This window comes from Bombina bombina, chromosome 11, assembly GCF_027579735.1.
Source record: "Bombina bombina isolate aBomBom1 chromosome 11, aBomBom1.pri, whole genome shotgun sequence".
In the NCBI taxonomy this organism is placed as follows: domain Eukaryota; kingdom Metazoa; phylum Chordata; class Amphibia; order Anura; family Bombinatoridae; genus Bombina; species Bombina bombina.
In genome coordinates, this window is record NC_069509.1 from 182802135 (window position 1) to 182827400 (window position 25266).

Sequence of the window (25266 nt, forward strand, 5' to 3'; positions counted from 1 at the left end):
ATATAGTTATGTGTTAATGTGTGTATATACATATATAGTTATGTGTTAATGTGTGTGTATACATATATAGTTATGTGTTAATGTGTGTGTATATACATATATAGTTATGTGTTAATGTGTGTGTATACATATATAGTTATGTGTTAATGTGTGTATATACACATCTTGTCACATAAATATAATGTTTAGTATATAGTCATATACATATGTATTTACTAATCATCGTTGCGCGACTTACCCCTTGCTGCGCTAGTTCTTATGCCGTGTCTCATGACATGAGAACAAGGCTCCCTTTGGAGCCTATGAAAGTGCGCTCTCATGAGTGCAATGCTTCCGTGCAATGTGAACATGAGGTCACTTTCGCATTGCACCCTACTTGTAATATCAGCCCACATTTGTGTGCTTTGGTATTACTAAGTTGCGCGTAAATATATCTTTTGCGGAAGCGATAATTTTACGCTCAACTTGTAATATGGCCCCAAATATTTAAATAGGCAAAATTCTAAAAACAAGAAACTTTGCAATGTTCTTACATTTATTATTTAGCTGCTTGTTTTTACATGTTCCTAATTGCCCTCAGTAATAGAAGTAAACAACATTAAAAAGGCTTTTCAAGTGGTGTGTCTCAGGATTACAAAACAATTCTCACTTTTGTAATAAAATAATGAGTTTTAAAAGCTTTAAAAACATTCATTTTGTATATGGACCTGCTCATATGCAGTTAATCATTTTGTATATGTACCTGCTCATATGTAGTTAATCATTTTGTATATGGACCTGATCATATGTAGTTAATCATTTTGTATATGGACCTGCTCATATGTAGTTAATCATTTTGTATATGGACCTGATCATATGTAGTTAATCATTTTGTATATGGACCTGCTCATATGTAGTTAATCATTTTGTATATGGACCTGCTCATATGTAGTTAATCATTTTGTATATGGACCTGCTCATATGTAGTTAATCATTTTGTATATGGACCTGCTCATATGTAGTTAATCATTTTGTATATGGACCTTCTCATATGTAGTTAATCATTTTGTATATGGACCTGCTCATATGTAGTTAATCATTTTGTATATGGACCTGCTCATATGTAGTTGATCATTTTGTATATGGACCTGCTCATATGTAGTTAATCATTTTGTATATGGACCTGCTCATATGCAGTTAATCATTTAGTATATGGACCTGCTCATATGTAGTTAATCATTTTGTATATGGACCTGCTCATATGTAGTTGATCATTTTGTATATGGACCTGCTCATATGCAGTTAATCATTTTGTATATGGACCTGCTCATATGCAGTTGATCATTTTGTATATGGACCTGCTCATATGCAGTTAATCATTTTGTAAATGGACCTGCTCATATGCAGTTGATCATTTTGTATATGGACCTGCTCATATGCAGTTAATCATTTTGTATATGTACCTGCTCATATGTAGTTAATCATTTTGTATATGTACCTGCTCATATGCAGTTAATCATTTTGTATATGGACCTGCTCATATGTAGTTAATCATTTTGTATATGGACCTGCTCATATGTAGTTAATCATTTTGTATATGTACCTGCTCATATGTAGTTAATCATTTTGTATATAGACCTGCTCATATGTAGTTAATCATTTTGTATATGGACCTGCTCATATGCAGTTAATCATTTTGTATATGGACCTGCTCATATGTAGTTAATCATTTTGTATATGTACCTGCTCATATGTAGTTAATCATTTTGTATATGGACCTGCTCATATGTAGTTAATCATTTTGTATATGGACCTGCTCATATGTAGTTAATCATTTTGTATATGGACCTGCTCATATGTAGTTAATCATTTTGTATATGTACCTGCTCATATGTAGTTAATCATTTTGTATATGGACCTGCTCATATGTAGTTAATCATTTTGTATATGTACCTGCTCATATGTAGTTAATCATTTTGTATATAGACCTGCTCATATGTAGTTAATCATTTTGTATATGGACCTGCTCATATGTAGTTAATCATTTTGTATATGGACCTGCTCATATGTAGTTAATCATTTTGTATATGGACCTGCTCATATGTAGTTAATCATTTTGTATATGGACCTGCTCATATGTAGTTAATCATTTTGTATATGTACCTGCTCATATGCAGTTAATCATTTTGTATATGGACCTGCTCATATGCAGTTAATCATTTTGTATATGGACCTGCTCATATACACTTGATCATTTTTAATAAATAGATTAATACGTAAAACAGGAAACTCATATTTTGTTTGCATAAAATGTGTTTTGTTCTAGAAAGTTGGATGCTTTTATCTATGATGCCGCAGTGCTGAACTATATGGCGGGACGAGATGAGGGCTGCAAGTTGGTCACTATAGGCAGTGGATACATCTTTGCCACCACAGGCTATGGAATAGCTCTTCAGAAGGGCTCACCATGGAAACGACCTATTGATCTGGCCCTTCTACAGTTCGTTGGGGATGGTAAGTTCCTTCATTGCTTACATACTGCTTTAGACAGGTTAAGCACTGAATGCATTTTATAAGCATAGCATTGAGGTAAGTCCCCATCTCCCTCTAATCATGGGTGGCGCCATGTTGAAATCTAGCTTTCACTACATTCCAGTACTGATGTGATTGTGCATGTTCAGCAACTCTTCTTCAGATACCTACAGTGTAACCTAGGTTCTAAAATTGCAGCACCAATGATTAGAGGAAGGTGCATGAAATGTATTTAGTGTTAATATCCCTTTAAAATTACGATACATTGTACAATAAATTCCGTGTGGCAAATATAAACAATGAGCACATTCATATAACCTGATCATGTAAAGTGATACATAATGATAAATAAGTAAACCTGCAATATGTGGTTAGGTTGCTATACGATTTGTGATGTTGACTGGAGGGGAAGATCTTTGGGACATCTGGGGCACCTATGATTGTGTGTAGCTGTTTTCTTTACTTTTAAACCCATAGTTTGTTGTACTGTCTATTTATTTCAAGGGACAGGTTCTTTAACAACAAAGAGTTCAATTATCCCTCTTTTTGCCCCTGTTGGGAAAGCATGAGTCAAACAAATTCATTAGGTTTACAGCAAACATAGTCAGAGGAGTCCGTGCTTTAGAAAAACATTAATCAAAAAGACACTTATGTGTTTATTTCTGCTAAAAAGCCTCCAAAGTACAGCATTTGTGCCACACTTAGGGATGTAAGACTCTGCATGTGGTCAGTTGCATGCTGTGTTAAGTATCCTATATGTAAGGGATGCTTTATTTATTGTGGGCTTGGTCTGCATGTAGACTTGCAATGAACAGAAATCTGTGTGGTTTTATTGCTAACAATTGTGAGCAAATACACAACTTGTAGCTTACGTACACAGTGACCACTTCCCTCGGGGGTCTATATGAATACACATCTGTTTTCTCCTTTGTATATAAGAATTCACCATATTCAGACCACCCAATAGCACATCTCATTCATTCTTTCAGACACTACATCTTTCTCTTAACACTTCCAGATCTTCACTCTGTCCCACACTGCACCCCATGTAGGTCAGCACTGGGTAAAAATGTTTCATTATTTGCATTACTGTGGAGCAATAAAGCTTAGCTGATATGACACATTTCACAGAGCAATGAAGTGTAGTCAATTCTCTCTGGGTCTTAAAGGGACACTGAAGACAATTTTTTTCTATCATGATTCAGATAGAGCAGTAATTTTAAGCAACTTTCTAATTTACTACTATTATCAGAATTTTTTTTCTTTATTTGAAACGCAAGATTGTAAGTTTTTGGTGAACAACCCGGGTTGTTCTCACTGATTGGTGGATAAATTCACCCACCAATAAACAAGTGCTGTCCATGGTCTGAACCAAAAATTGTCTGCCTCCTTAGCTTATATGCCTTCTTTTTAAAATAAAGATAGCAAGAGAACGAAGAAAAATTGGTAATAGGAGTAAATTAGAAAGTTGCTTAAAATTGTCTGCTCTGTCTGAATCACTAAATAAAAAAATGTGGGTTCAATTTCCCTTAAAGATACATAGGTTAAAGCTTCTTTTTCCCCCCCTGTAAACATAATACAAGGTAAACACAGAATTAGCCTAATTTTAGGATACAACATACTTTCAAAAAGTACTGCAATACAAATGATGTGCTATTATGGGAAAACATTTAAATGTATACTTTATTGTTTCTGGAATAAAGATAAGATACATTTCTTTCTATAAAAATAATAATTTTAAACATATTTAATAACAAAATTTTACTTTCACTCATTGTTTAGTTCTCCTAGAAGCCAGATAACCACATTTTACTATATCTTACAATCCAGATAGATTTCTTTAGCTAAGTCAATTATACCACCAAATTATTTACAAAAAAATGTCCAGGAGAAATTCCAAGCAGCAAATTAATTACATTTGTTTCACATGGTATTTGCAGTAAATGTATCAATATTTATTGATTTCCCAACAAGAATAAAGCTTTTGTTAACAATTAGCAATGTGCTGATTGATTTTGTTGAGTCAGACACAAAAACCTTTGTCATAGATATATAAAAACTATTTTTCATTGGTTCCTTAAGTCATTATACCGTTCTCTTATAGATCTCTGCTTTTTCTAATGCATTTTTTCTAAATGTCAGCTGGAATATATATTTGATTTAAGAAACTGAAACATGATTTTAATTGACAGCGTACTATGAATAGCCAACTGTTCAGTAACCTATCTAGCATTGCAAATAACAAAGTTATAATCAATGTTGTACCCAGTCCCCCTTGATTTCTCTTCTATGATAATAGGACGGTCAGAACAGTCGTAAACAACGTCTAAAATGTTCTCTTTTAAAACAGATATGGACAGCAGCTTCATTATTTATTTGTAATTCACAGCTACAAGTGCTATGCAAAACACTCAGGTCTGCCATAGAAATAGATTGCTAAAAACAAATGTATTATCTGATAAGAAACACATTATTTTACAGCTTTAAATAGAATGGCTGGCCTTGCATATTAAATAAGCTGTGCATGTTTTCTAAAATTGCTGTGTCCCCAAGCCAAATTTAATTTTCAAAGTTCATAAAACACACACTAACTATCAATCACACTTAGACAAACATACACACTCTTGCATAAACACACGCATTCATACTCACATATATACACACATACATACTCACATATATACATAAACATATACACTCTTACATAAACACCCACATAAATACTCACATATATACACACATACATACTCACATATATACATAAACATATACACTCTTACATAAACACACGCATACATACTCACATATATACACACATACATAATCACATATATACACACATACATAATCACATATATACACACATACATAATCACATATATACACACATACATACTCACATATATACAAACATACATAATCACATATATACACACATACATAATCACATATATACACACATACATAATCACATATATACACACATACATACTCACATATATACACACATACATACTCACATATATACACACATACATACTCACATATATACATAAACATATACACTCTTACATAAACACACGCATACATACTCATATATATACACACATACATAATCACATATATACACACATACATAATCACATATATACACACATACATACTCACATATATACACACATACATAATCACATATATACACACATACATACTCACATATATACATAAACATATACACTCTTACATAAACACACACACATACATACTCACATATATACACACATACATAATCACATATATACACACATACATAATCACATATATACACACATACATACTCACATATATACACACATACATAATCACATATATACACACATACATACTCACATATATACATAAACATATACACTCTTACATAAACACACACATACATACTCACATATACACACAGATACATACTCACATATATACACACACACATACATACTCACATATATACACACATACATAATCACATATATACACACATACATAATCACATATATACACACATACATAATCACATATATACACACATACATACTCACATATATACACACATACATAATCACATATATACACACATACATAATCACATATATACACACATACATACTCACATATATACACACATACATAATCACATATATACACACATACATACTCACATATATACACACATACATAATCACATATATACACACATACATACTCACATATATACATAAACATATACACTCTTACATAAACACATGCATACATACTCACATATATACACACATACATAATCACATATACACACAGATACATACTCACATATATACACACATACATAATCACATATATACACACATACATACTCACATATATACACACATACATACTCACATATATACACACATACATAATCACATATATACACACATACATAATCACATATATACACACATACATAATCACATATATACATAAACATATACACTCTTACATAAACACCCACATACATACTCACATATACACACAGATACATACTCACATATATACACACAAACATACACACTCTTACATAAACACACACACATACATACTCACATATACACACAGATGCATACTCACATATATACACACAAACATACAGACTTATACATAAACACACACATACATACTCACATATACACACACACGCATACATACATATATACACACAAACATACACACTATTGCATAAACACACGCATAAATACTCACATATACACACTCTTACATAAAAGACACATATACATTCTCACATATACACACAGATGCATACTCACATATATACACACAAACATACAGACTTATACATAAACACACGCATAAATACTCACATATACACACTCTTACATAAAAGACACATATACATTCTCACATATACACACAAACATACACACTCTTACATAAATTATCAAGGAAATACCAATGGCACTACTTATAGTTTAAACTAACGTTCCCATAAATGTGATTACTAAATAGTAATCATTTCAAAGGGGGGGAGGTGCTTGTACTGATTACTAATTACAAACAGATCTGCAAAGAACTGAACAAAGAGTACAAATATAGCACTCACAGCGTTAGATGGAACAATAATTGGAATTGATTGGAGCAAAGAATGAAAATAATTTAAAACATAACTTTTACTACGTTAGTTAAAATAGAGGGTACAAAAGAATGATACATTAAATTAGCATATGCTTACTAAAGCTGGGTAAGGTAAAATAATAAATTGGAACACAGATGAAAGTGAAACACAGTTGATAAAGTAATCCCTAGGTGGTATAGGATTAAAGGCATGACAGGTATCAAATCCTAAATTATGGATAATCTCACGGGAAATACCAGAGACCTGTACCTCTTAGTTTACCGAATGACACCTTTAAGTTTACAAAATGGTAGAGCACATAGATATAAATGTGAGTAGTAATCTCTCTGGAGATACCAGAGACCTATACTTGTTAATTTACCGAATGCTTCCTTGGGGAGTATTCAGGGCTCCTGTTAAAGCGCCATAGGCATTCAAACTAAGGTGAGGGAAGACCTCAGATTAAAGTATGGTGAGGGAGGACCTCAAAATAATGTACCTATTAATACCATCTGGAAATACCAGAGACCTATACCTCTTAGTTTACTGAATGACACCTTTAAGTTTACAAAATGGTAGAGCACATAGATATAAATGTGAGTAGTAATCTCTGGAGATACCAGAGACCTATACCTGTTAGTTTACCAAGTGCTACCTTTGGGAGTGTTCAGAGCTCATGTTAAAGCGCCATGGCGTTCAAACTGAAGTGAGGGAAGACCTCAGAATAATTTATAATAATATACCTATTAATACCAGCTATCTCTGGAAATACCAGAGACCTATACCTTTTACTTTACCAAGTGGTAATACCAGAGACCTATACCTTTTACTTTACCAAGTGGTAATACCAGAGACCTATACCTTTTACTTTACCAAGTGGTAATACCAGAGACCTATACCTTTTACTTTACCAAGTGGTAATACCAGAGACCTATAACTGTTAGTTTACCAAGTGCTACCTTCGGGAACATTCAGAGCCCATGTTAGAGAGCCAATGGCGTTTAAAATAGGTGAGGAAAAACCTCAGAGCTTTTTGTAATTAATTACCTTTTAATACCAGCTCTCTCTGGAAATACCAGAGACCTATACCTTTAAGTTTACCATATGGCACCTTATAGTTTACCAAATAATGAAGCACATAGATGTAAATATAAGTAGTTATAACTCTGGAAATACCAGAGGCCTATACCTATTAGTTTACCAAGTATTACTATTGAGAATATCAAGGCTCATGTTAGGGAGCCATTAGCGTTCCACCAAGTGGTGAGGGAAACCCTCAGAAAAAATAATAATTTTATACCTGTTAATACCAGTTAAATACCTAAAGTATATAAGTAAGAATAGTGGTTAAAAAAAAGGGGGGAGAGGGAAGGGGGACGCCACTGATGCGTTTCGCCATAGTGGCTGTATCAAAGGGCCACACGCTTACATAAACACATGCATACATACTCACATATATACCCACAGATACTGTACATACTAATAGGTATGTGCATTTTAGCATTATAGAAACAAATACTGAATATGACCGCAGGCAGCGGCATTCAGCGCCAGTTTTTTAGGTGTAAAAGTGCAACACACATAGATCTGTTTTACACAAAAAATCGATCTCTCTCTCTCTCATAACTTCTCTCTCTCATAACCTCTCTCTCTCTCATAACCTCTCTCTCTGATATAACCTCTCTCTCTCTCTCTTTCATATAAACCCTCTCTCTCTCTCTCTCTCTCTCTCTCTCTCTCTCTCTCATATAACCTCTCTCTCTCTTTCATATAACCCCTCTCTCTCTCTTTCATATAACCCCTCTTTCTCTCTTTCATATAACCCCTCTCTCTCTCTCCCTCTCTCTCTCTCTCTTTCATATAACCCCTCTCTCTCTTTCATATAACCCCCCCCTCTCTCTCTCTCTCTCTCTCTCTCTCTTTCATATAACCCCTCTCTCTCTCTTTCATATAACCCCTCTCTCTCTTTCATATAACCCCCCCTCTCTCTCTCTCTCATATAACCTCTCTCTCTCTCTTTCATATAACCTCTCTCTCTCTCTCTCTCTCTTATATAACATCTCTCTCACACACACACATATACTCATGCACACACACATAACCTCTCTCACACACACACATACTCATACACACACATAACCTCTCTCATACACACACACATACTCATACACACACACATACTCATACACACACACATACTCATACACACACACATAACCTCTAACACACATACATACACATAACCTCTAACACACATACATACACATAACCTCTAACACACACACATACACATAACCTCTAACACACACACATACACACACACATAACCTCTCTCTCAGACACACACACATACACATAACCTCTAACACACACACACATACACACACACATAACCTCTCTCTCAGACACACACACATACACATAACCTCTAACACACACATACACACACACACATAACCTCTCTCTCAGACACACACACACACATAACCTCTCTCTCAGACACACACACACACACACATAACCTCTAACACACACACATACACACACACATAACCTCTCTCTCAGACACACACATACACATAACCTCTAACACACACACACACACACACACACATAACCTCTAACACACACACATACACACACACATAACCTCTAACACACACACACACACATAACCTCTAACACACACACACACACATAACCTCTAACACACACACATACACACACACATAACCTCTCTCTCAGACACACACATACACATAACCTCTAACACACACACACACACACACACACATAACCTCTAACACACACACATACACACACACATAACCTCTAACACACACACACACACACACACATAACCTCTAACACACACACATACACACACACATAACCTCTCTCTCAGACACACATACACACACACATAACCTCTCTCTCAGACACACACACACATACACACACACATAACCTCTCTCTCAGACACACACACACATACACACACACATAACCTCTCTCTCAGACACACACACACATACACACACACATAACCTCTCTCTCAGACACACACATAACGCTCCATAACCTGTCCGTCTGCTCTGATGAGGCGGACAGAGATCGCCACAATTCAACTCGATCGAGTATGATTGGGTTGATTGAAACCCCTGCTGGTGGCCAATTGGCCGCGAGTCTGCAGGGGGCAGCGTTGCACCAGCAGCTCTTGTAAGCTGCTGGTGCAATGCTGAATACCCGGAGCGTATTGCTCTCCGCATTCAGCAATGTCTGTCGGACCTGATCCGCACTGTTGGATCAGGTCCGACAGACCTTTGTTAAATAGGCCTCATAGCCTCTCTCACACGTACACACGCATAACCTCTCATATGACACGAGATCTTCTACACAAAGTGCTTGCAGATTGCGCAGGAGACAAATGTTTGCGCACACAACATACAGCTGTACTCACTGTTATCATTAAACACCACTAACTACTGATTTGCATTGCCAATACTGTGTTATGTCGCTCTGAGCGGGTGAATGAAATATTTTACTAATACAAATTATTTAAAAATCTTTTAACTTAATATGAAATGTTTTTTTGCCATAGACCAGTCTGTTTGTCACATGCTCCCTGATCATTAGTAATTAAATGACACATGGTTTCTATTTATTCATTGTATAGGTGTGGGAGGTACTAATATAATTAAACTAATAAGTATAACATATTAAAGGGACATACAATTGTCCTGTCATGCAGGTTCAGCATATACAATTTACTTCACTCTTGGTATCCTATGTTATAAATAATACCTAAGTATGCTCTGGAGCAGCAACGCACTAATTGTAGCTAGCTGACGATTGGTGACTACACCTACATGTATCTTGTCATTGCCTCATCAGATGTACTCAGCTAGCTCCCAGCAGTGCAATACTGCCCTTGAGCTGACTTTATCTTTGTATTTAACCCCTTTGTAAGAGTTACACACACACAGTACAATAATACAAATACTTTAATACTTGAATATTTTCTTTTTGCCCTTCTATATCAATCTAATCTCCAATAAAAACATAGGGACACATCTGTTTGTGTGTAAGAAATGTATCTGAGCAAATTTGTGTATGTTGTTTGCTGTTCAGGTGAGATGGAGGAGCTGGAGACGCTGTGGCTGACGGGTATTTGTCACAGTGAGAAGAACGAAGTGATGAGCAGTCAGCTGGATATCGATAACATGGCCGGAGTCTTTTATATGTTGGCTGCAGCAATGGCTTTAAGTCTCATAACCTTTGTCTGGGAACATTTATTCTACTGGAAGCTACGATTCTGTTTTACTGGAGTGTGCACAGGAAAACCGGGTCTACTGTTCTGTATAAGCAGGGTGAGCAAACATATTGCATTATTTAGCCATACGCAGGTATTGCTAGGGGCCATACATTTGTATTATTTAACCATACCCAGGTATTGCTAGGGGCCATACATTTGTATTATTTAACCATACCCAGGTATTGCTAGGGGCCATACATTTGAATTATTTAACCATACCCAGGTATTGCTAGGGGCCATACATTTGTATTATTTAACCATACCCAGGTATTGCTAGGGGCCATACATATGTATTATTTAACCATACTCAGGTATTGCTAGGGGCCATACATTTGTATTATTTAACCATACTCAGGTATTGCTAGGGGCCATACATTTGTATTATTTAACCATACCCAGGTATTGCTAGGGGCCATACATTTGTATTGTTTAACCATACTTAGGTATTGCTAGGGGTCATACATTTGTATTATTTAACCATACCCAGGTATTGCTAGGGGCCATACATTTGTATTATTTAACCATACCCAGATATTGCTAGGGGCCATACATTTGTATTATTTAACCATACCTAGGTATTGCTAGGGGCCACACATTTGTATTATTTAACCATATCCAGGTATTGCTAGGGGCCATACATTAAAGCAAACAAAGATACAAACAATAGTGGCATAGGCCCTTTGTTATTTCCATAAACCTGCAAAACTTACAGTCCTGGGTACTCACCAGCACTCAAAGACAGATGCACAGTGACCCAGGCAAGTCTGGGTGCAAAGACCCTAGGGAAAACTAAAAAACTAAAATATTAACACAACACAAAAAAGGTCTGGCACTCTTTTGCAAGCACAAAGCTAGATTAGAGCAAAATGTAAGTTAAAGCATTTTGCTAAATGTTTTGAATTCCAGAGACATATCCTTAAATATGTATATTTTATCTCCTCTCCTGTAACCTGTTAGGGACAGATACATAAGCAAAGTAAATAATAAACGTAAATGACAATAGTTTTCGTTACTATATGTAAAACTTTTAGTTTCAATGTTGAGTGTGATGTCTCTCTTCTTGCCTATTGGTTTGTTTAGCCAGATCATGTGACCTTTACCCGTTGGTATAACTGCTCATATACAGTTCCATACAATTATCCCTAAACAACACAAAATAAGGCGTTACCCAGTGCAGCCGTATGGCGTTACAGAGCCACTATGTACTTTACGGGTTTTACTTATACAGGATGTTATTCTACAGCTGCATTAACAAATTATAAATGTTTTGCTCCTGTTAATGCTCAATACAGGTAGAGCTGTGTGTTTTACATGGTCGTAAACTGTGCTTTCCTTTATGACCAGTTGCACTAATTCCATCAGTGACATGATCCATGTCATTTATTTCCCCTTAAAGGGACAGTCAAGTCAAAATTGAACTTTCATGATTCAGATAGAGCATGCAATTCCAAACAACTTTCCAATTTACTTTTATCATCAAATTTGCTTTGTTCTCTTGGTATTCTGCGTTAAAAGCTAAACCTAGGTAGGCTTAAACTGATTTCTAAACTGTTGAAGCCACCTCTTATCTCAGTGCATGCTGACAGTTTTTTACAGTTAGACAGCGCTGGTTCATGTGTGCCATATAGATAGCATTGTGCTCACTCATGTGGAGTTATTTATGAGTCAGCACTAATTGGCTAAAATGCAAGTCTGTCAAAAGAACTGAGATAAGGGGCAGTCTGCAGAGGCTTAGATACAAGGTAATCAAAGAGATAAATAGTATATTAATATAACTGTGTTGGTTATGCAAAACTGGGGAATGGGTAATAAAGGGATTATCTATCTTTTTAAACAATAACATTTTTAAAGACTGTCGCTTTAAGTAGAAATAGAAATGACATTTCAGATAGTGTGTTCAATTAAAAAAATAAAAACCTAATATACAGTATATATATATAATAAACTTTAGAAATGTTTTCCAACAGAGCATACTGAGGTAGTCTCATGGGTGTGTATGTATCTTATATGGACTTGAAACCCTATATTCTTTCATGAATCAGACAGCGCAAAAAAATTTAAACAAATTTACAATTTACTTTTATAGTCAAATGTACTTCATTCTCTTGGTATCCTTTATTGATAATATAAGTCAATTGGAAAGTTGTTTTACCCCTTAACGACAGTATACATAATTACATGTGTTGCACTTATAGGGGTGTAATAGCTCTGATCTTACCACAGGGCTATTTCTGCAAGCCTCAGGCTTGTGACAGGTTATATACAGGGTGTGTCACTGTCATTAAGGGGTTACAATTGCATGCTATATCTGAATCATGAAGTTTAATTTTTACCCTTTAATATGTTCTCATTGATCCATTCTACCTCCTGGATTGTATTAAACTGTTAGCAAATAGCTACTTTACCTTTATTTTGCTTTTTCCTCCTGAAACTGCCATCTACAATTAAAATGTATGTACTGCAGTGTTGCCTATAGAAAAACTGTGTAAACAAAAAACAGCTTAACAAATTACACTCCCAGTGGGGGTAAGAGAAGTACTAAAATGTTAATTTTTTAATTGCTCTAAGAATAATCCTTTCTGTATACAATGAGAGATTAGATAAAGAGACTTTTGTGTATGGCATGAGGGAGAGAGAAGATAATAATATTTACTCTTCCCTGCGGTTTCAGTGAACAAAACTAGCTATATTATATACAAAAAGTATCCTAAAGAAGCAATTCCCCCAAAAATGTATACTCTACTATAATAACAAGTTATTGGAAACACATAATTAAAGGAATATGAGACCCAACATTTGTATTTTATAATTCAGATAGAGCAGAAATTTTAAACAACTTTTTAATTGACTTCCTTTATTAGTTTTCTTCATTCTCTTGGTATCTTTTGTTAAAAACCAAAGATGTAAGCTTAGGAGCCGGCACATTTTTGGGGCACTATATGGCATCAGTTTTGCAATAATGTTATCAATTTGCAAGAGCAATAGATGGCAGCACTATTTCCTGTATTGCACCAGGTGCTACCTAGGTATCTCTTCAACAAAGAATATCATGGGAATAAAGCAAATTTGATAGTAGAAGTAAATTGGATTTTTTTTTTAAAACAAAATGGTATTTTCTCTCTGAGTCACAAAAGTAAGTTTTTGGGTTTCATATCTCTTTAAGATAAATCTTTTTTTTTTTCAGTACACTGTCCCTTTAAGCACCAGTAGCAACACAGTTTGCAATGATGTTTGTGACAATATTATACATATAGTGCACAAGTGATGTGCACACCCCTGAACCTACCACAGTATGCTTTCATGTAAAGGAACTAATTCTCATCAATGTAAACCAATTGAAGGAAGAAAAACTAATAATAAATAGTTTGAATCATGAAAGTTTAATTTTGAGTTCCATATCCCTTTAATAAGCTATATTTCCTTATATTTTAACATTTTATTTAGAAAATATTTTAATTTCCTGTGGCCTAGATTTAGAGTTTTGTCGGTAACGACCCGCGTAGTTAACGCCGGCTTTTTTCTGGCCGCACCATAAAAATAACTCTGGTATTGAGAGTCCACAAAAAGGCTGCGTTAGGCTTCAACTCTCGATACCAGAGTTGCTTACGCAAGCGGCCAGCCTCAAAAACTTGCTCGTGCACGATTCCCCCATAGGAAACAATGGGGCTGTTTGAGCTGAAAAAAAACCTAACACCTGCAAAAAAGCAGCGTTCAGCTCCTAACGCAGCCCCATTGTTTGCTATGGGGAAACACTTCCTACGTCTGCACCTAACACCCTAACATGTACCCCGAGTCTAAACACCCCTAGCCTTACACTTATTAACCCCTAATCTGCCGCCCCGTTATCGCTGACCCCTGCATATTATTTTTAACCCCTAATCTGCCGCTCCGTAAACCACCGCTACTTACATTATCCCTATGTACCCCTAATCTGCTGCCCCTAACACCGCCGACCCCTATATTATATTTATTAACCCCTAATCTGCCCCCCACAACGTCACCTCCAACTGCCTACACTTATTAACCCCTAATCTGCCGAGCGGAGCTCACCGCTACTATAATAAATGTATTAACCCCTAAAGCTAAGTCTAACCCTAACACTAACACCCCCCTAAGTTAAATATAATTTTAATCTAACGAAATTAATTAACTCTTATTAAATAAATTATTCCTATTTAAAGCTAAATACTTACCTGTAAAATAAATCCTAATATAGCTACAATATAAATTATAATTACATTGTAGCTATTTTAGGATTAATATTTATTTTACAGGCAACTTTGTAATTATTTTAACCAGGTACAATAGCTATTAAATAGTTAAGAACTATTTAATAGTTACCTAGTTAAAATAATAACAAAATTACCTCTAAAATAAATCCTAACCTAAGTTACAATTAAACCTAACACTACACTATCAATAAATTAATTAAATAAAATACCTATAATTATCTACAATTAAACCTACCACTACACTATCAATAAATACATTAAATACAATACCTACAAATAACTACAATGAAATAAACTATCTAAAGTACAAAAAATAAAAAAGAACTAAGTTGCAAAAAATAAAAAAATATTTACAAACATAAGAAAAATATTACAAAAATTTTAAACTAATTACACCTACTCTAAGCCCCCTAATAAAATAACAAAGACCCCCAAAATAACAAAATGCCCTACCCTATTCTAAATTACTACATTTCAAAGCTCTTTTACCTTACCAGCCCTGAACAGGGCCCTTTGCGGGGCATGCCCCAAGAAATTCAGCTCTTTTGCCTGTAAAAAAAAACATACAATACCCCCCCAACATTACAACCCACCACCCACATACCCCTAATCTAACCCAAACCCCCCTTAAATAAACCTAACACTAAGCCCCTGAAGATCTTCCTACCTTGTCTTCACCCTACCAGGTTCACCGATCCGTCCTGAAGAGCTCCTCCGATGTCCTGATCCAAGCCCAAGCGGGGGGCTGAAGAGGTCCATGATCCGGCTGAAGTCTTCATCCAAGCGGGAGCTGAAGAGGTCCATGATCCGGATGAAGTCTTCATCCAAGCGGGAGCTGAAGAGGTCCATGATCCGGATGAAGTCTTCTATCAACGGCATCTTCAATCTACTTTCTTCCGGATCCATCTTGCAGACCTCCGACGCGGAACATCCTCTTCTCCCGACGCCTACTAGCCGAATGACGGTTCCTTTAAGGGACGTCATCCAAGATGGCGTCCCTCGAATTCCGATTGGCTGATAGGATTCTATCAGCCAATCGGAATTAAGGTAGGAATATTCTGATTGGCTGATGGAATCAGCCAATCAGAATCAAGTTCAATCCGATTGGCTGATTCGACCAGCCAATCAGATTGAGCTTGCATTCTATTGGCTGTTCCGATCAGCCAATAGAATGCGAGCTCAATCTGATTGGCTGATTGGATCAGCCAATCGGATTGATCTTGATTCTGATTGGCTGATTCCATCAGCCAATCAGAATATTCCTACCTTAATTCCGATTGGCTGATAGAATCCTATCAGCCAATCGGAATTCGAGGGACGCCATCTTGGATGACGTCCCTTAAAGGAACTGTCATTCGGCTAGTAGGCGTCAGGAGAAGAGGATGTTCCGCGTCGGAGGTCTGCAAGATGGATCCGGAAGAAAGAAGATTGAAGATGCCGTTGATAGAAGACTTCATCCGGATCATGGACCTCTTCAGCTCCCGCTTGGATGAAGACTTCATCCGGATCATGGACCTCTTCAGCTCCCGCTTGGATGAAGACTTCAGCCGGATCATGGACCTCTTCAGCCCCCCGCTTGGGCTTGGATCAGGACATCGGAGGAGCTCTTCAGGATGGATCGGTGAACCTGGTAGGGTGAAGACAAGGTAGGAAGATCTTCAGGGGCTTAGTGTTAGGTTTATTTAAGGGGGGTTTGGGTTAGATTAGGGGTATGTGGGTGGTGGGTTGTAATGTTGGGGGGGGTATTGTATGTTTTTTTTTACAGGCAAAAGAGCTGAATTTCTTTGGGCATGCCCCGCAAAGGGCCCTGTTCAGGGCTGGTAAGGTAAAAGAGCTTTGAAATGTAGTAATTTAGAATAGGGTAGGGCATTTTATTATTTTGGGGGTCTTTGTTATTTTATTAGGGGGCTTAGAGTAGGTGTAATTAGTTTAAAATTGTTGTAATATTTTTCTTATGTTTGTAAATATTTTTTTATTTTTTGTAACTTAGTTCTTTTTTATTTTTTTTACTTTAGATAGTTTATTTCATTGTAGTTATTTGTAGGTATTGTATTTAATTTATTTATTGATAGTGTAGTGGTAGGTTTAATTGTAGATAATTATAGGTATTTTATTTAATTAATTTATTGATAGTGTAGTATTAGGTTTAATTGTAACTTAGGTTAGGATTTATTTTACAGGTAAATTTGTAATTATTTTAACTATTTTAGCTATTAAATAGTTCTTAACTATTAAATAGCTATTGTACCTGGTTAAAATAATTACAAAGTTGCCTGTAAAATAAATATTAATCCTAAAATAGCTACAATGTAATTATTCATTATATTGTAGCTATACTAGGGTTTATTTTACAGGTAAGTATTTAGCTTTAAATAGGAATAATTTATTTAATAAGAGTTAATTAATTTCGTTAGATTAAAATTATATTTAATTTAGGGGGGTGTTAGTGTTAGGGTTAGACTTAGCTTTAGGGGTTAATACATTTATTAGAATAGCGGTGAGCTCCGGTCGGCAGATTAGGGGTTAATAATTGAAGTTAGGTGTTGGCGATGTTAGGGAGGGCAGATTAGGGGTTAATACTATTTATTATAGGGTTAGTGAGGCGGATTAGGGGTTAATAACTTTATTATAGTAGCGGTGCGGTCCGCTCGGCAGATTAGGGGTTAATAAGTGTAGGCAGGTGGAGGCGACGTTGTGGGGGGCAGATTAGGGGTTAATAAATATAATATAGGGGTCGGCGGTGTTAGGGGCAGCAGATTAGGGGTACATAGCTATAATGTAGGTGGCGGCGCTTTGCGGTCAGCAGATTAGGGGTTAATTATTGTAGGTAGCTGGCGGCGACGTTGTGGGGGGCAGATTAGGGGTTAATAAATATAATACAGGGGTCGGCGGTGTTAGGGGCAGCAGATTAGGGGTACATAAGTATAACGTAGGTGGCGGTCGGCAGATTAGGGGTTAAAAAAATGTAATCGAGTGGCGGCGATGTGGGGGGGCCTCAGTTTAGGGGTACATAGGTAGTTTATGGGTGTTAGTGTACTTTAGAGTACAGTAGTTAAGAGCTTTATGAACCGGCGTTAGCCCAGAAAGCTCTTAACTACTGACTTTTTTCCTGCGGCTGGAGTTTTGTCATTAGATGTCTAACGCTCACTTCAGACACGACTCTAAATACCGGAGTTAGAAAGATCCCATTGAAAAGATAGGATACACAATTGACGTAAGGGGATCTGCGGTATGGAAAAGTCGCGGATGAAAAGTGAGCGTTAGACCCTATTTTGAGTGACTCCAAATACCGGAGTTAGCCTAAAACCAGCGTTAGGAGCCTCTAACGCTGGTTTTCACGGCTAACACCAAACTCCAAATCTAGGCCTGTGTTAATACTGAAGTAACTGTCAGGGAACAGTGATATTTCTGGTTTATGTCATCCAATACGCTGATGGTATTTTTATTAGATTTATTTGATTTAGTCCTCCACAGACATTAACATAGATGTATTTCTTTAATCTCTCTATGAAAATAAAGCTCTGCATTTAAATTCTTCAGGATTAAATTGTTTAATTCTCTCTATTATTCGCTACACTGCTCACACACACACAGAAAGAAAAAAAATGAATGGAAAAAAAAAATCATTAGTGGCAAGAACCCAAAGCTAATTGCAAAATAAAGTATTAAGTCAGCGTTTTGCCTTCCATTGGCGAAATCAAATGCAATGAAATGTAAAGATGAAGTAAATTGCAGGTAAAATGGTGCAGTAGAGTCTGAATTCAGCAGAAACCTGCAGCGAGACGCTCAATGCGTTATGCTAACGACTGTCATGTTAATAAAATAACTGTAACAGAACTGCACTTCAGTTTATTGCACTAATGCTATATGCTGTCATCATAATTTATCTGTCATAACATGTTAAAGCCACAGTGACAGGCAATATCTAAGCCTATGTTTGCATAAAATGTGATTATGAGGCTTTTCCAACTCTTTAACTTGTTGGTTGCCATAGAGAGAGATGATAAAAAAAACTCCATAAACTGAGAGTTTGAACAGACATTTAAGACTCATAACTAATTACTAACTACACTTCATTAAAACAAATGCATTACTCTGAAAGCTTGCTTTATACATTCTGGGCCAGATTATGAGTGGAGCGCTATCGTTAGCGCAAGGAGCGTAAATGCGGTGCACTGCTGGTCCCACACTGAACCTGTCACTGATCCGATCAGCTGCACTAATTGCACAACAGATTAGAGCATTTTATTTTTCAACAGTCTACACTTTAGTATTCTTAATGTCTTACCTTAGATTAAAATGCAAATAGCCTGCACCCTTTCTATATCATGCAGCAGGAATGGTAAAACAGTTATTTGAAAATTAATATTGTTTCTGGTCATTTTGAAATGACTGTTAAGCTCCACCCACTGATTACATCACAATGTGGGCTACATCTAGGGACTCTGATGAATAGCATTGACAGTCTGAACTAGTGAGCCTTTTGTGATTGGATGCCATATGCAGCCCAGATTGTGATTACCATTCCTGCTGCATAATTTAGAAAAGGTGCAATAGGCTATTTGCATCTCAATCTAAGGTAAGACTTTAAGATGACTAAGATCTATTTAGGCGACGTTTCAGGGAGATGATTTAGATATAGATATACTTTATAAACCTACTTTGGGTCAGAATACAAGTGGAATGCGCCCGCTAAAGCGTTAACTGTACTTTAATTAAGCTTTTTGTGCACATCGGGTTGTGCTTGTATTACGAATTGATAGTAAACTGTTTCTGCTCGTGCTCTAATTTGACGAGTGAAAAAAGCCGAACTTACAATTATGTTTATTGTGCGTGTGATAATATATTCCCCCTTAGGAGTCAATAATGCGCAGAAACATTTGCCCTCCACTCATTAATATCTCTTCAAGGGCATCAAAAACAGAGAAGCCACACAATGATAACTAACATAAAAGTGTATTAATTTTAATAACTCAGATATCACACTTAAGTACTGGAAATTCTTTCTACCAGTACTAACATTGGAACATATTTGTGCTGTCTATAGGCACTTTCACTCAATGGGGTCCAGCCTAGTGGTTGAAGTTAAAGAAACATCATTGTGTAAAAAAGTGCTTTGTTCCACTCTCTAAAAATACTGCAAATTACCGAAAGCAGCCATTTAGGTTATATCATTAGTTTTCTGACAGCCTAGGGAGCGTGAGAAAATACATTTTGTTTTCATCTTTCTTTCTAAAGATTTTATTACAATTTAAAGGGACACTGAACCCACATTTTTTCTTTCATGATTCAGATAGAGCATGCAATTTTAAGCCATTTTCTAATTTATTCATATTATCAATTTTTCTTCGTTCTCTTGCTATCTTTATTTTAAAAAAGAAGACATCTAAGCTTTTTTTTATTCAGGACTCTGGACAGCACTTTTGTTATTGGTGGATGAATTTATCCACCAATCAGCAAGAACAACCCAGGTTGATCACCAAAAATGGGCTGGCATCTAAACTTACTTTCTTGCATTTCAAATAAAGATACTAAGTGAATGAAGAAAATTTGATAATAGGAGTAAATTAGAATGTTGCTTAAAATGCCATGCTCTATCTGAATCACGAAAGAAAAAATGTGGGTACAGTGTCCCTTTTTACTCAGGCAGCAATAATAAGTGTTTGTCAGGGGTGCTCGGGTATTTTAATAAAATGTGCATTCACTTTATCAACAAGATTACTAACATCTGCGTATTATGAAACAATGAAAATTAAAGGAACAATATGTGTTACTATTATTGATTGAAGATTTCATTAAATTGACTTTGATTTCTGTTTTAGGGTTTTATTTGGCTGACAAATATTACAGCTAGACTATTATTTTGTTTGTTTTTTTCTCCCCTTTTCTAGGGCATATACAGCTGCATTCATGGAGTTCATGCAGAAGAAAAGAAAAAATCTCCGGATTTCAGTTTTACTGCCTCTCAGACAAATATGTTAAAACTGCTAAGATCAAACAAAAATATTGCTAACATGAATTTGTCTAATATAAATCCTTCACAATGCAATTCCCCTAAGAGACCTTCTGACTATATTCAGAGAGGTTCACTGATAATGGATATGGTATTGGATAAAGGCAATTTAATATATTCAGATAATAGACCATTTCAACCAAAGGAAATTTATGGAGAAAATACTCATGACCTTTCCATGCTTGCTGGGAATCGACACAAAGACAACCTTAACAATTATGTGTTTCAGGGACAGCATCCTTTAACACTTAATGAATCCAACCCAAACACAGTTGAGGTCGCCGTCAGTGCAGAGCCAAAGACAAACTCCAGACCCAGACAACTTTGGAAAAAATCGGTAGAAACAATGCGCCAAAATCAGGAATCAATAAATGAAAATGGAAATGAAGAACCCAAATCATCCAGCAAAAGCCAATGTTTTCTTCCTGAGGATGGTCACTTTTCAGATGCTTCAGAAACATCAAGTAGGGCCACATGTCAGGTAGACCCAGAAAATAACAACAAGCATCATAAAAGTAAAGACAACATAAAAAAACGATCTGGGACATCCAAATATCCTAGAGATTGCAGTGAAGTTGAGCTCAGTTATTTAAAAACCAAACAGTGTTCTACTCGTGAAAAAATCTATACAATTGATGGGAGCAAAGAACCTTCTTATCACATTGAACAACCTCAGTATGGGGAAAACCAACCTGCTCAAGATGATGGAGATTATCCTGAGATTTACCAAGATCACAATGATAATTACAGAAAGTCAGAACCACCTCTGCATGTTAACAGGACTCCCTTGCACAATGAAGACAGTCTTCCAAATAATGACATCCAATATAAACTCTATTCAAAGCACTATAGTTTAAAGGATAAGAATGCATCTTTAACTGAAGCCAATGACAGACAAAGGCAAAATTCTACCCACTGCAGAAGCTGCCTTTCTAATGTACCCAGTTATACTGGTCATTACTCAGCTAGATCCCCATACAAGTGTGATGACTGCCTGCACATAGGAAATCTATATGATATTGATGAAGATCAAATGCTACATGAGACGGCCAACTCTATGCATTCTGAGGATGTCTATGAGCACAACTGGATTGAGAACAATGCTCTACAGTTTCAGAAAAAAAACAAATTAAGAATTAATCGGCAACACTCGTGTGACAATGTCAACAAACCTAGGGAATTAGATATTGGGCGACCACCTCGTAGCATAAGTCTGAAAGAGAAAGAACGATATATTCAAGAAAGCCCCTTTGCTAATATCCTTATTGTCCCTCCCGAAAAACTTTTGGGACACAAAGCTTCGCTGTTTACACAATCTTTAAAAGACAATAAGCGAAGCAAATCACTGTACCCCGATAATTGCTCTGATAACCCTTTCCTGCAATCCTACCAGGAGAACCAAAAACTGAGTCACAGAAGAAGTTCTTCTGACCTTTATAAACAATCTTCATCATCATCAACTAAAGCTAGAAATGATAACTATTTAAGATCATCTATAAGATCCACAACTTCACATTCTTCGAGGGATGGACGTGTACCCAATGACACGTGTGTTTCAGAGTATATCATGCCTTATGTCACTAGCAAGAATAATGTGTATTCTACTCCAAGGGTAACAAATACCTGCAGCAATAGAAAAGTGTTCAAGAAAATGCCTAGCATTGAATCTGATGTTTAAAAAGTTTACTGTATGTCCAACATTTTATCCTGATATTATATTCTGTAGCTGCCAACATTTTAAAGGCAACAAAAAATATTCTTGAATAATGCTTTTGGGAAATGCTGTGTGTGTGTGTAGTTACTAGCTACACGGATAACTGTAAACACACATTGTAAATAACAATGTTTCTTGTTGTCCTATCCATAACATTGTTAAAAAAAGAAAGTGTAAGCCATTTAATAAAAAAAAAATATAAAAAACAAAGCCTGAAAAATATTGGCAACTATAATTTTATGTATTTTACCATAATTGCCACTACATCATGCAGCAACTTTTCATGTATTTTCTCATCTGATATTTTAATAGTAAAATAAGCAATATTGTATGCATGTAGTTTGACACATGTTTAAGAAATGTTTTATCTAGGAATGCTTCTGCAGTCACAAAAGAATTGAGGTAAATCAACTTTCACTTAACAACATTTAATATAGCTGCTTAAGAATTTAAAGTTAATTTCTGGTTTAAATATGAGTCAAAATTATTCCAGTAGACCTGATTTTTTTTTTTAAAGATATCACTTAACTATATGACCATCAATAGTGCACACAATTCCTTAAGACCTGTACCTTGCAATGGTGAAAATGTTATTTTACCCTTGATTTCATATATCATGTGAACATCAGTTAGATACCATTATAGACTCCACCATAGTGAATAAAGGGATATTGCACATGTTCCATAATTTCATCCTGAAGCAGTATATAGACAATATATTATAATACATGTACAGTAATACACCACATAAACCATATGATTCATATGTAGATATCATTAATCTGTAAGTGTATGACATTAATATATATATATATATATATATACTGTATGTATATATATATATATATATATATATATATATATATATATATATATATATATATATATATATATATATAGTGACCACCATACACATACATACACATGTTTGTATATTCAGTACTGTTATTCTAATACTCTAGCCCCTTGCCAATAATTACTCAGGGCTGTATAGTAATTTTTTATTCCTCATTTTTCATTCATAATTGATGGTCGTTGTACAGAGCTCAAACTAGATTTATCCATGAAACCTTGTAGTGCACCTAAGATTTTACCAAATCAACTCATTAACTTTATGTAGTCTATAAGGAATGCAAAATACTGTTTCTTGCATGTGTATTAAGATCTGTCATCTTATTTTGTATGTTTTTTTAATCACAACAGAATATATAATGTGTGATCATAAAACAAGACAGCCATTCAAAAAATGTTTGTGCCCTGTAGTTAATATCCTGTATAATACATGATATAGCAGTAGGTATCACTTTATTATATTTATCTGATATTCATTATCACAAATTAAATACATTAAGCATTAAGGTTAAATTCTAATTAATGTTTTCACTGAACTATTTATTGTCTAGAATACATTTTCAAATAAGCTTGAAATTAGAAAGGAATGTTAAACATTTATAGACTAGATTACAAGTGGCACACTGTGTAGCACTTTCGGCAAATGCCAATGGAAGTAAACCTTTAACTTCAGGACTTTGGATATCATGACCACAATAACTTGTTCACTTATTGCTCACATGCTGACCGAAAACCGCATTAGACCTACAGCGCTAAACCCAAAGGTAGTTATGAATATTTTACATTCAAATATTCTTTATATAGGAGACAATTTAATTTTTTATTTTTAAATATTTTTTTCTATACATTCAAGATTTAAAAATATATATCTATACCTGTAAATCTATATGAATAAAAACAGTTATAGATATTTACAGATATATATATATATAGGAATATATATTTAAAAATACTAAGAACATTTTCTGT

At 35.4% G+C, this 25266-nt stretch overlaps 1 protein-coding gene across 1 annotated transcript in view; it reads left to right on the forward strand.

The window, feature by feature from the left end:
* GRIN2A (glutamate ionotropic receptor NMDA type subunit 2A) overlaps positions 1-23409 on the forward strand; it is a 744878-nt gene extending 721469 nt beyond the window's left edge. The window contains exons 10-12 of the mRNA XM_053694267.1: positions 2306-2493; positions 11303-11541; positions 21610-23409. Coding sequence (XP_053550242.1) covers positions 2306-2493; positions 11303-11541; positions 21610-23409 — 2227 coding nt within the window. The remainder of the gene's footprint in view (positions 1-2305; positions 2494-11302; positions 11542-21609) is intronic.
* The last annotated feature ends 1857 nt before the right edge of the window (positions 23410-25266 follow it).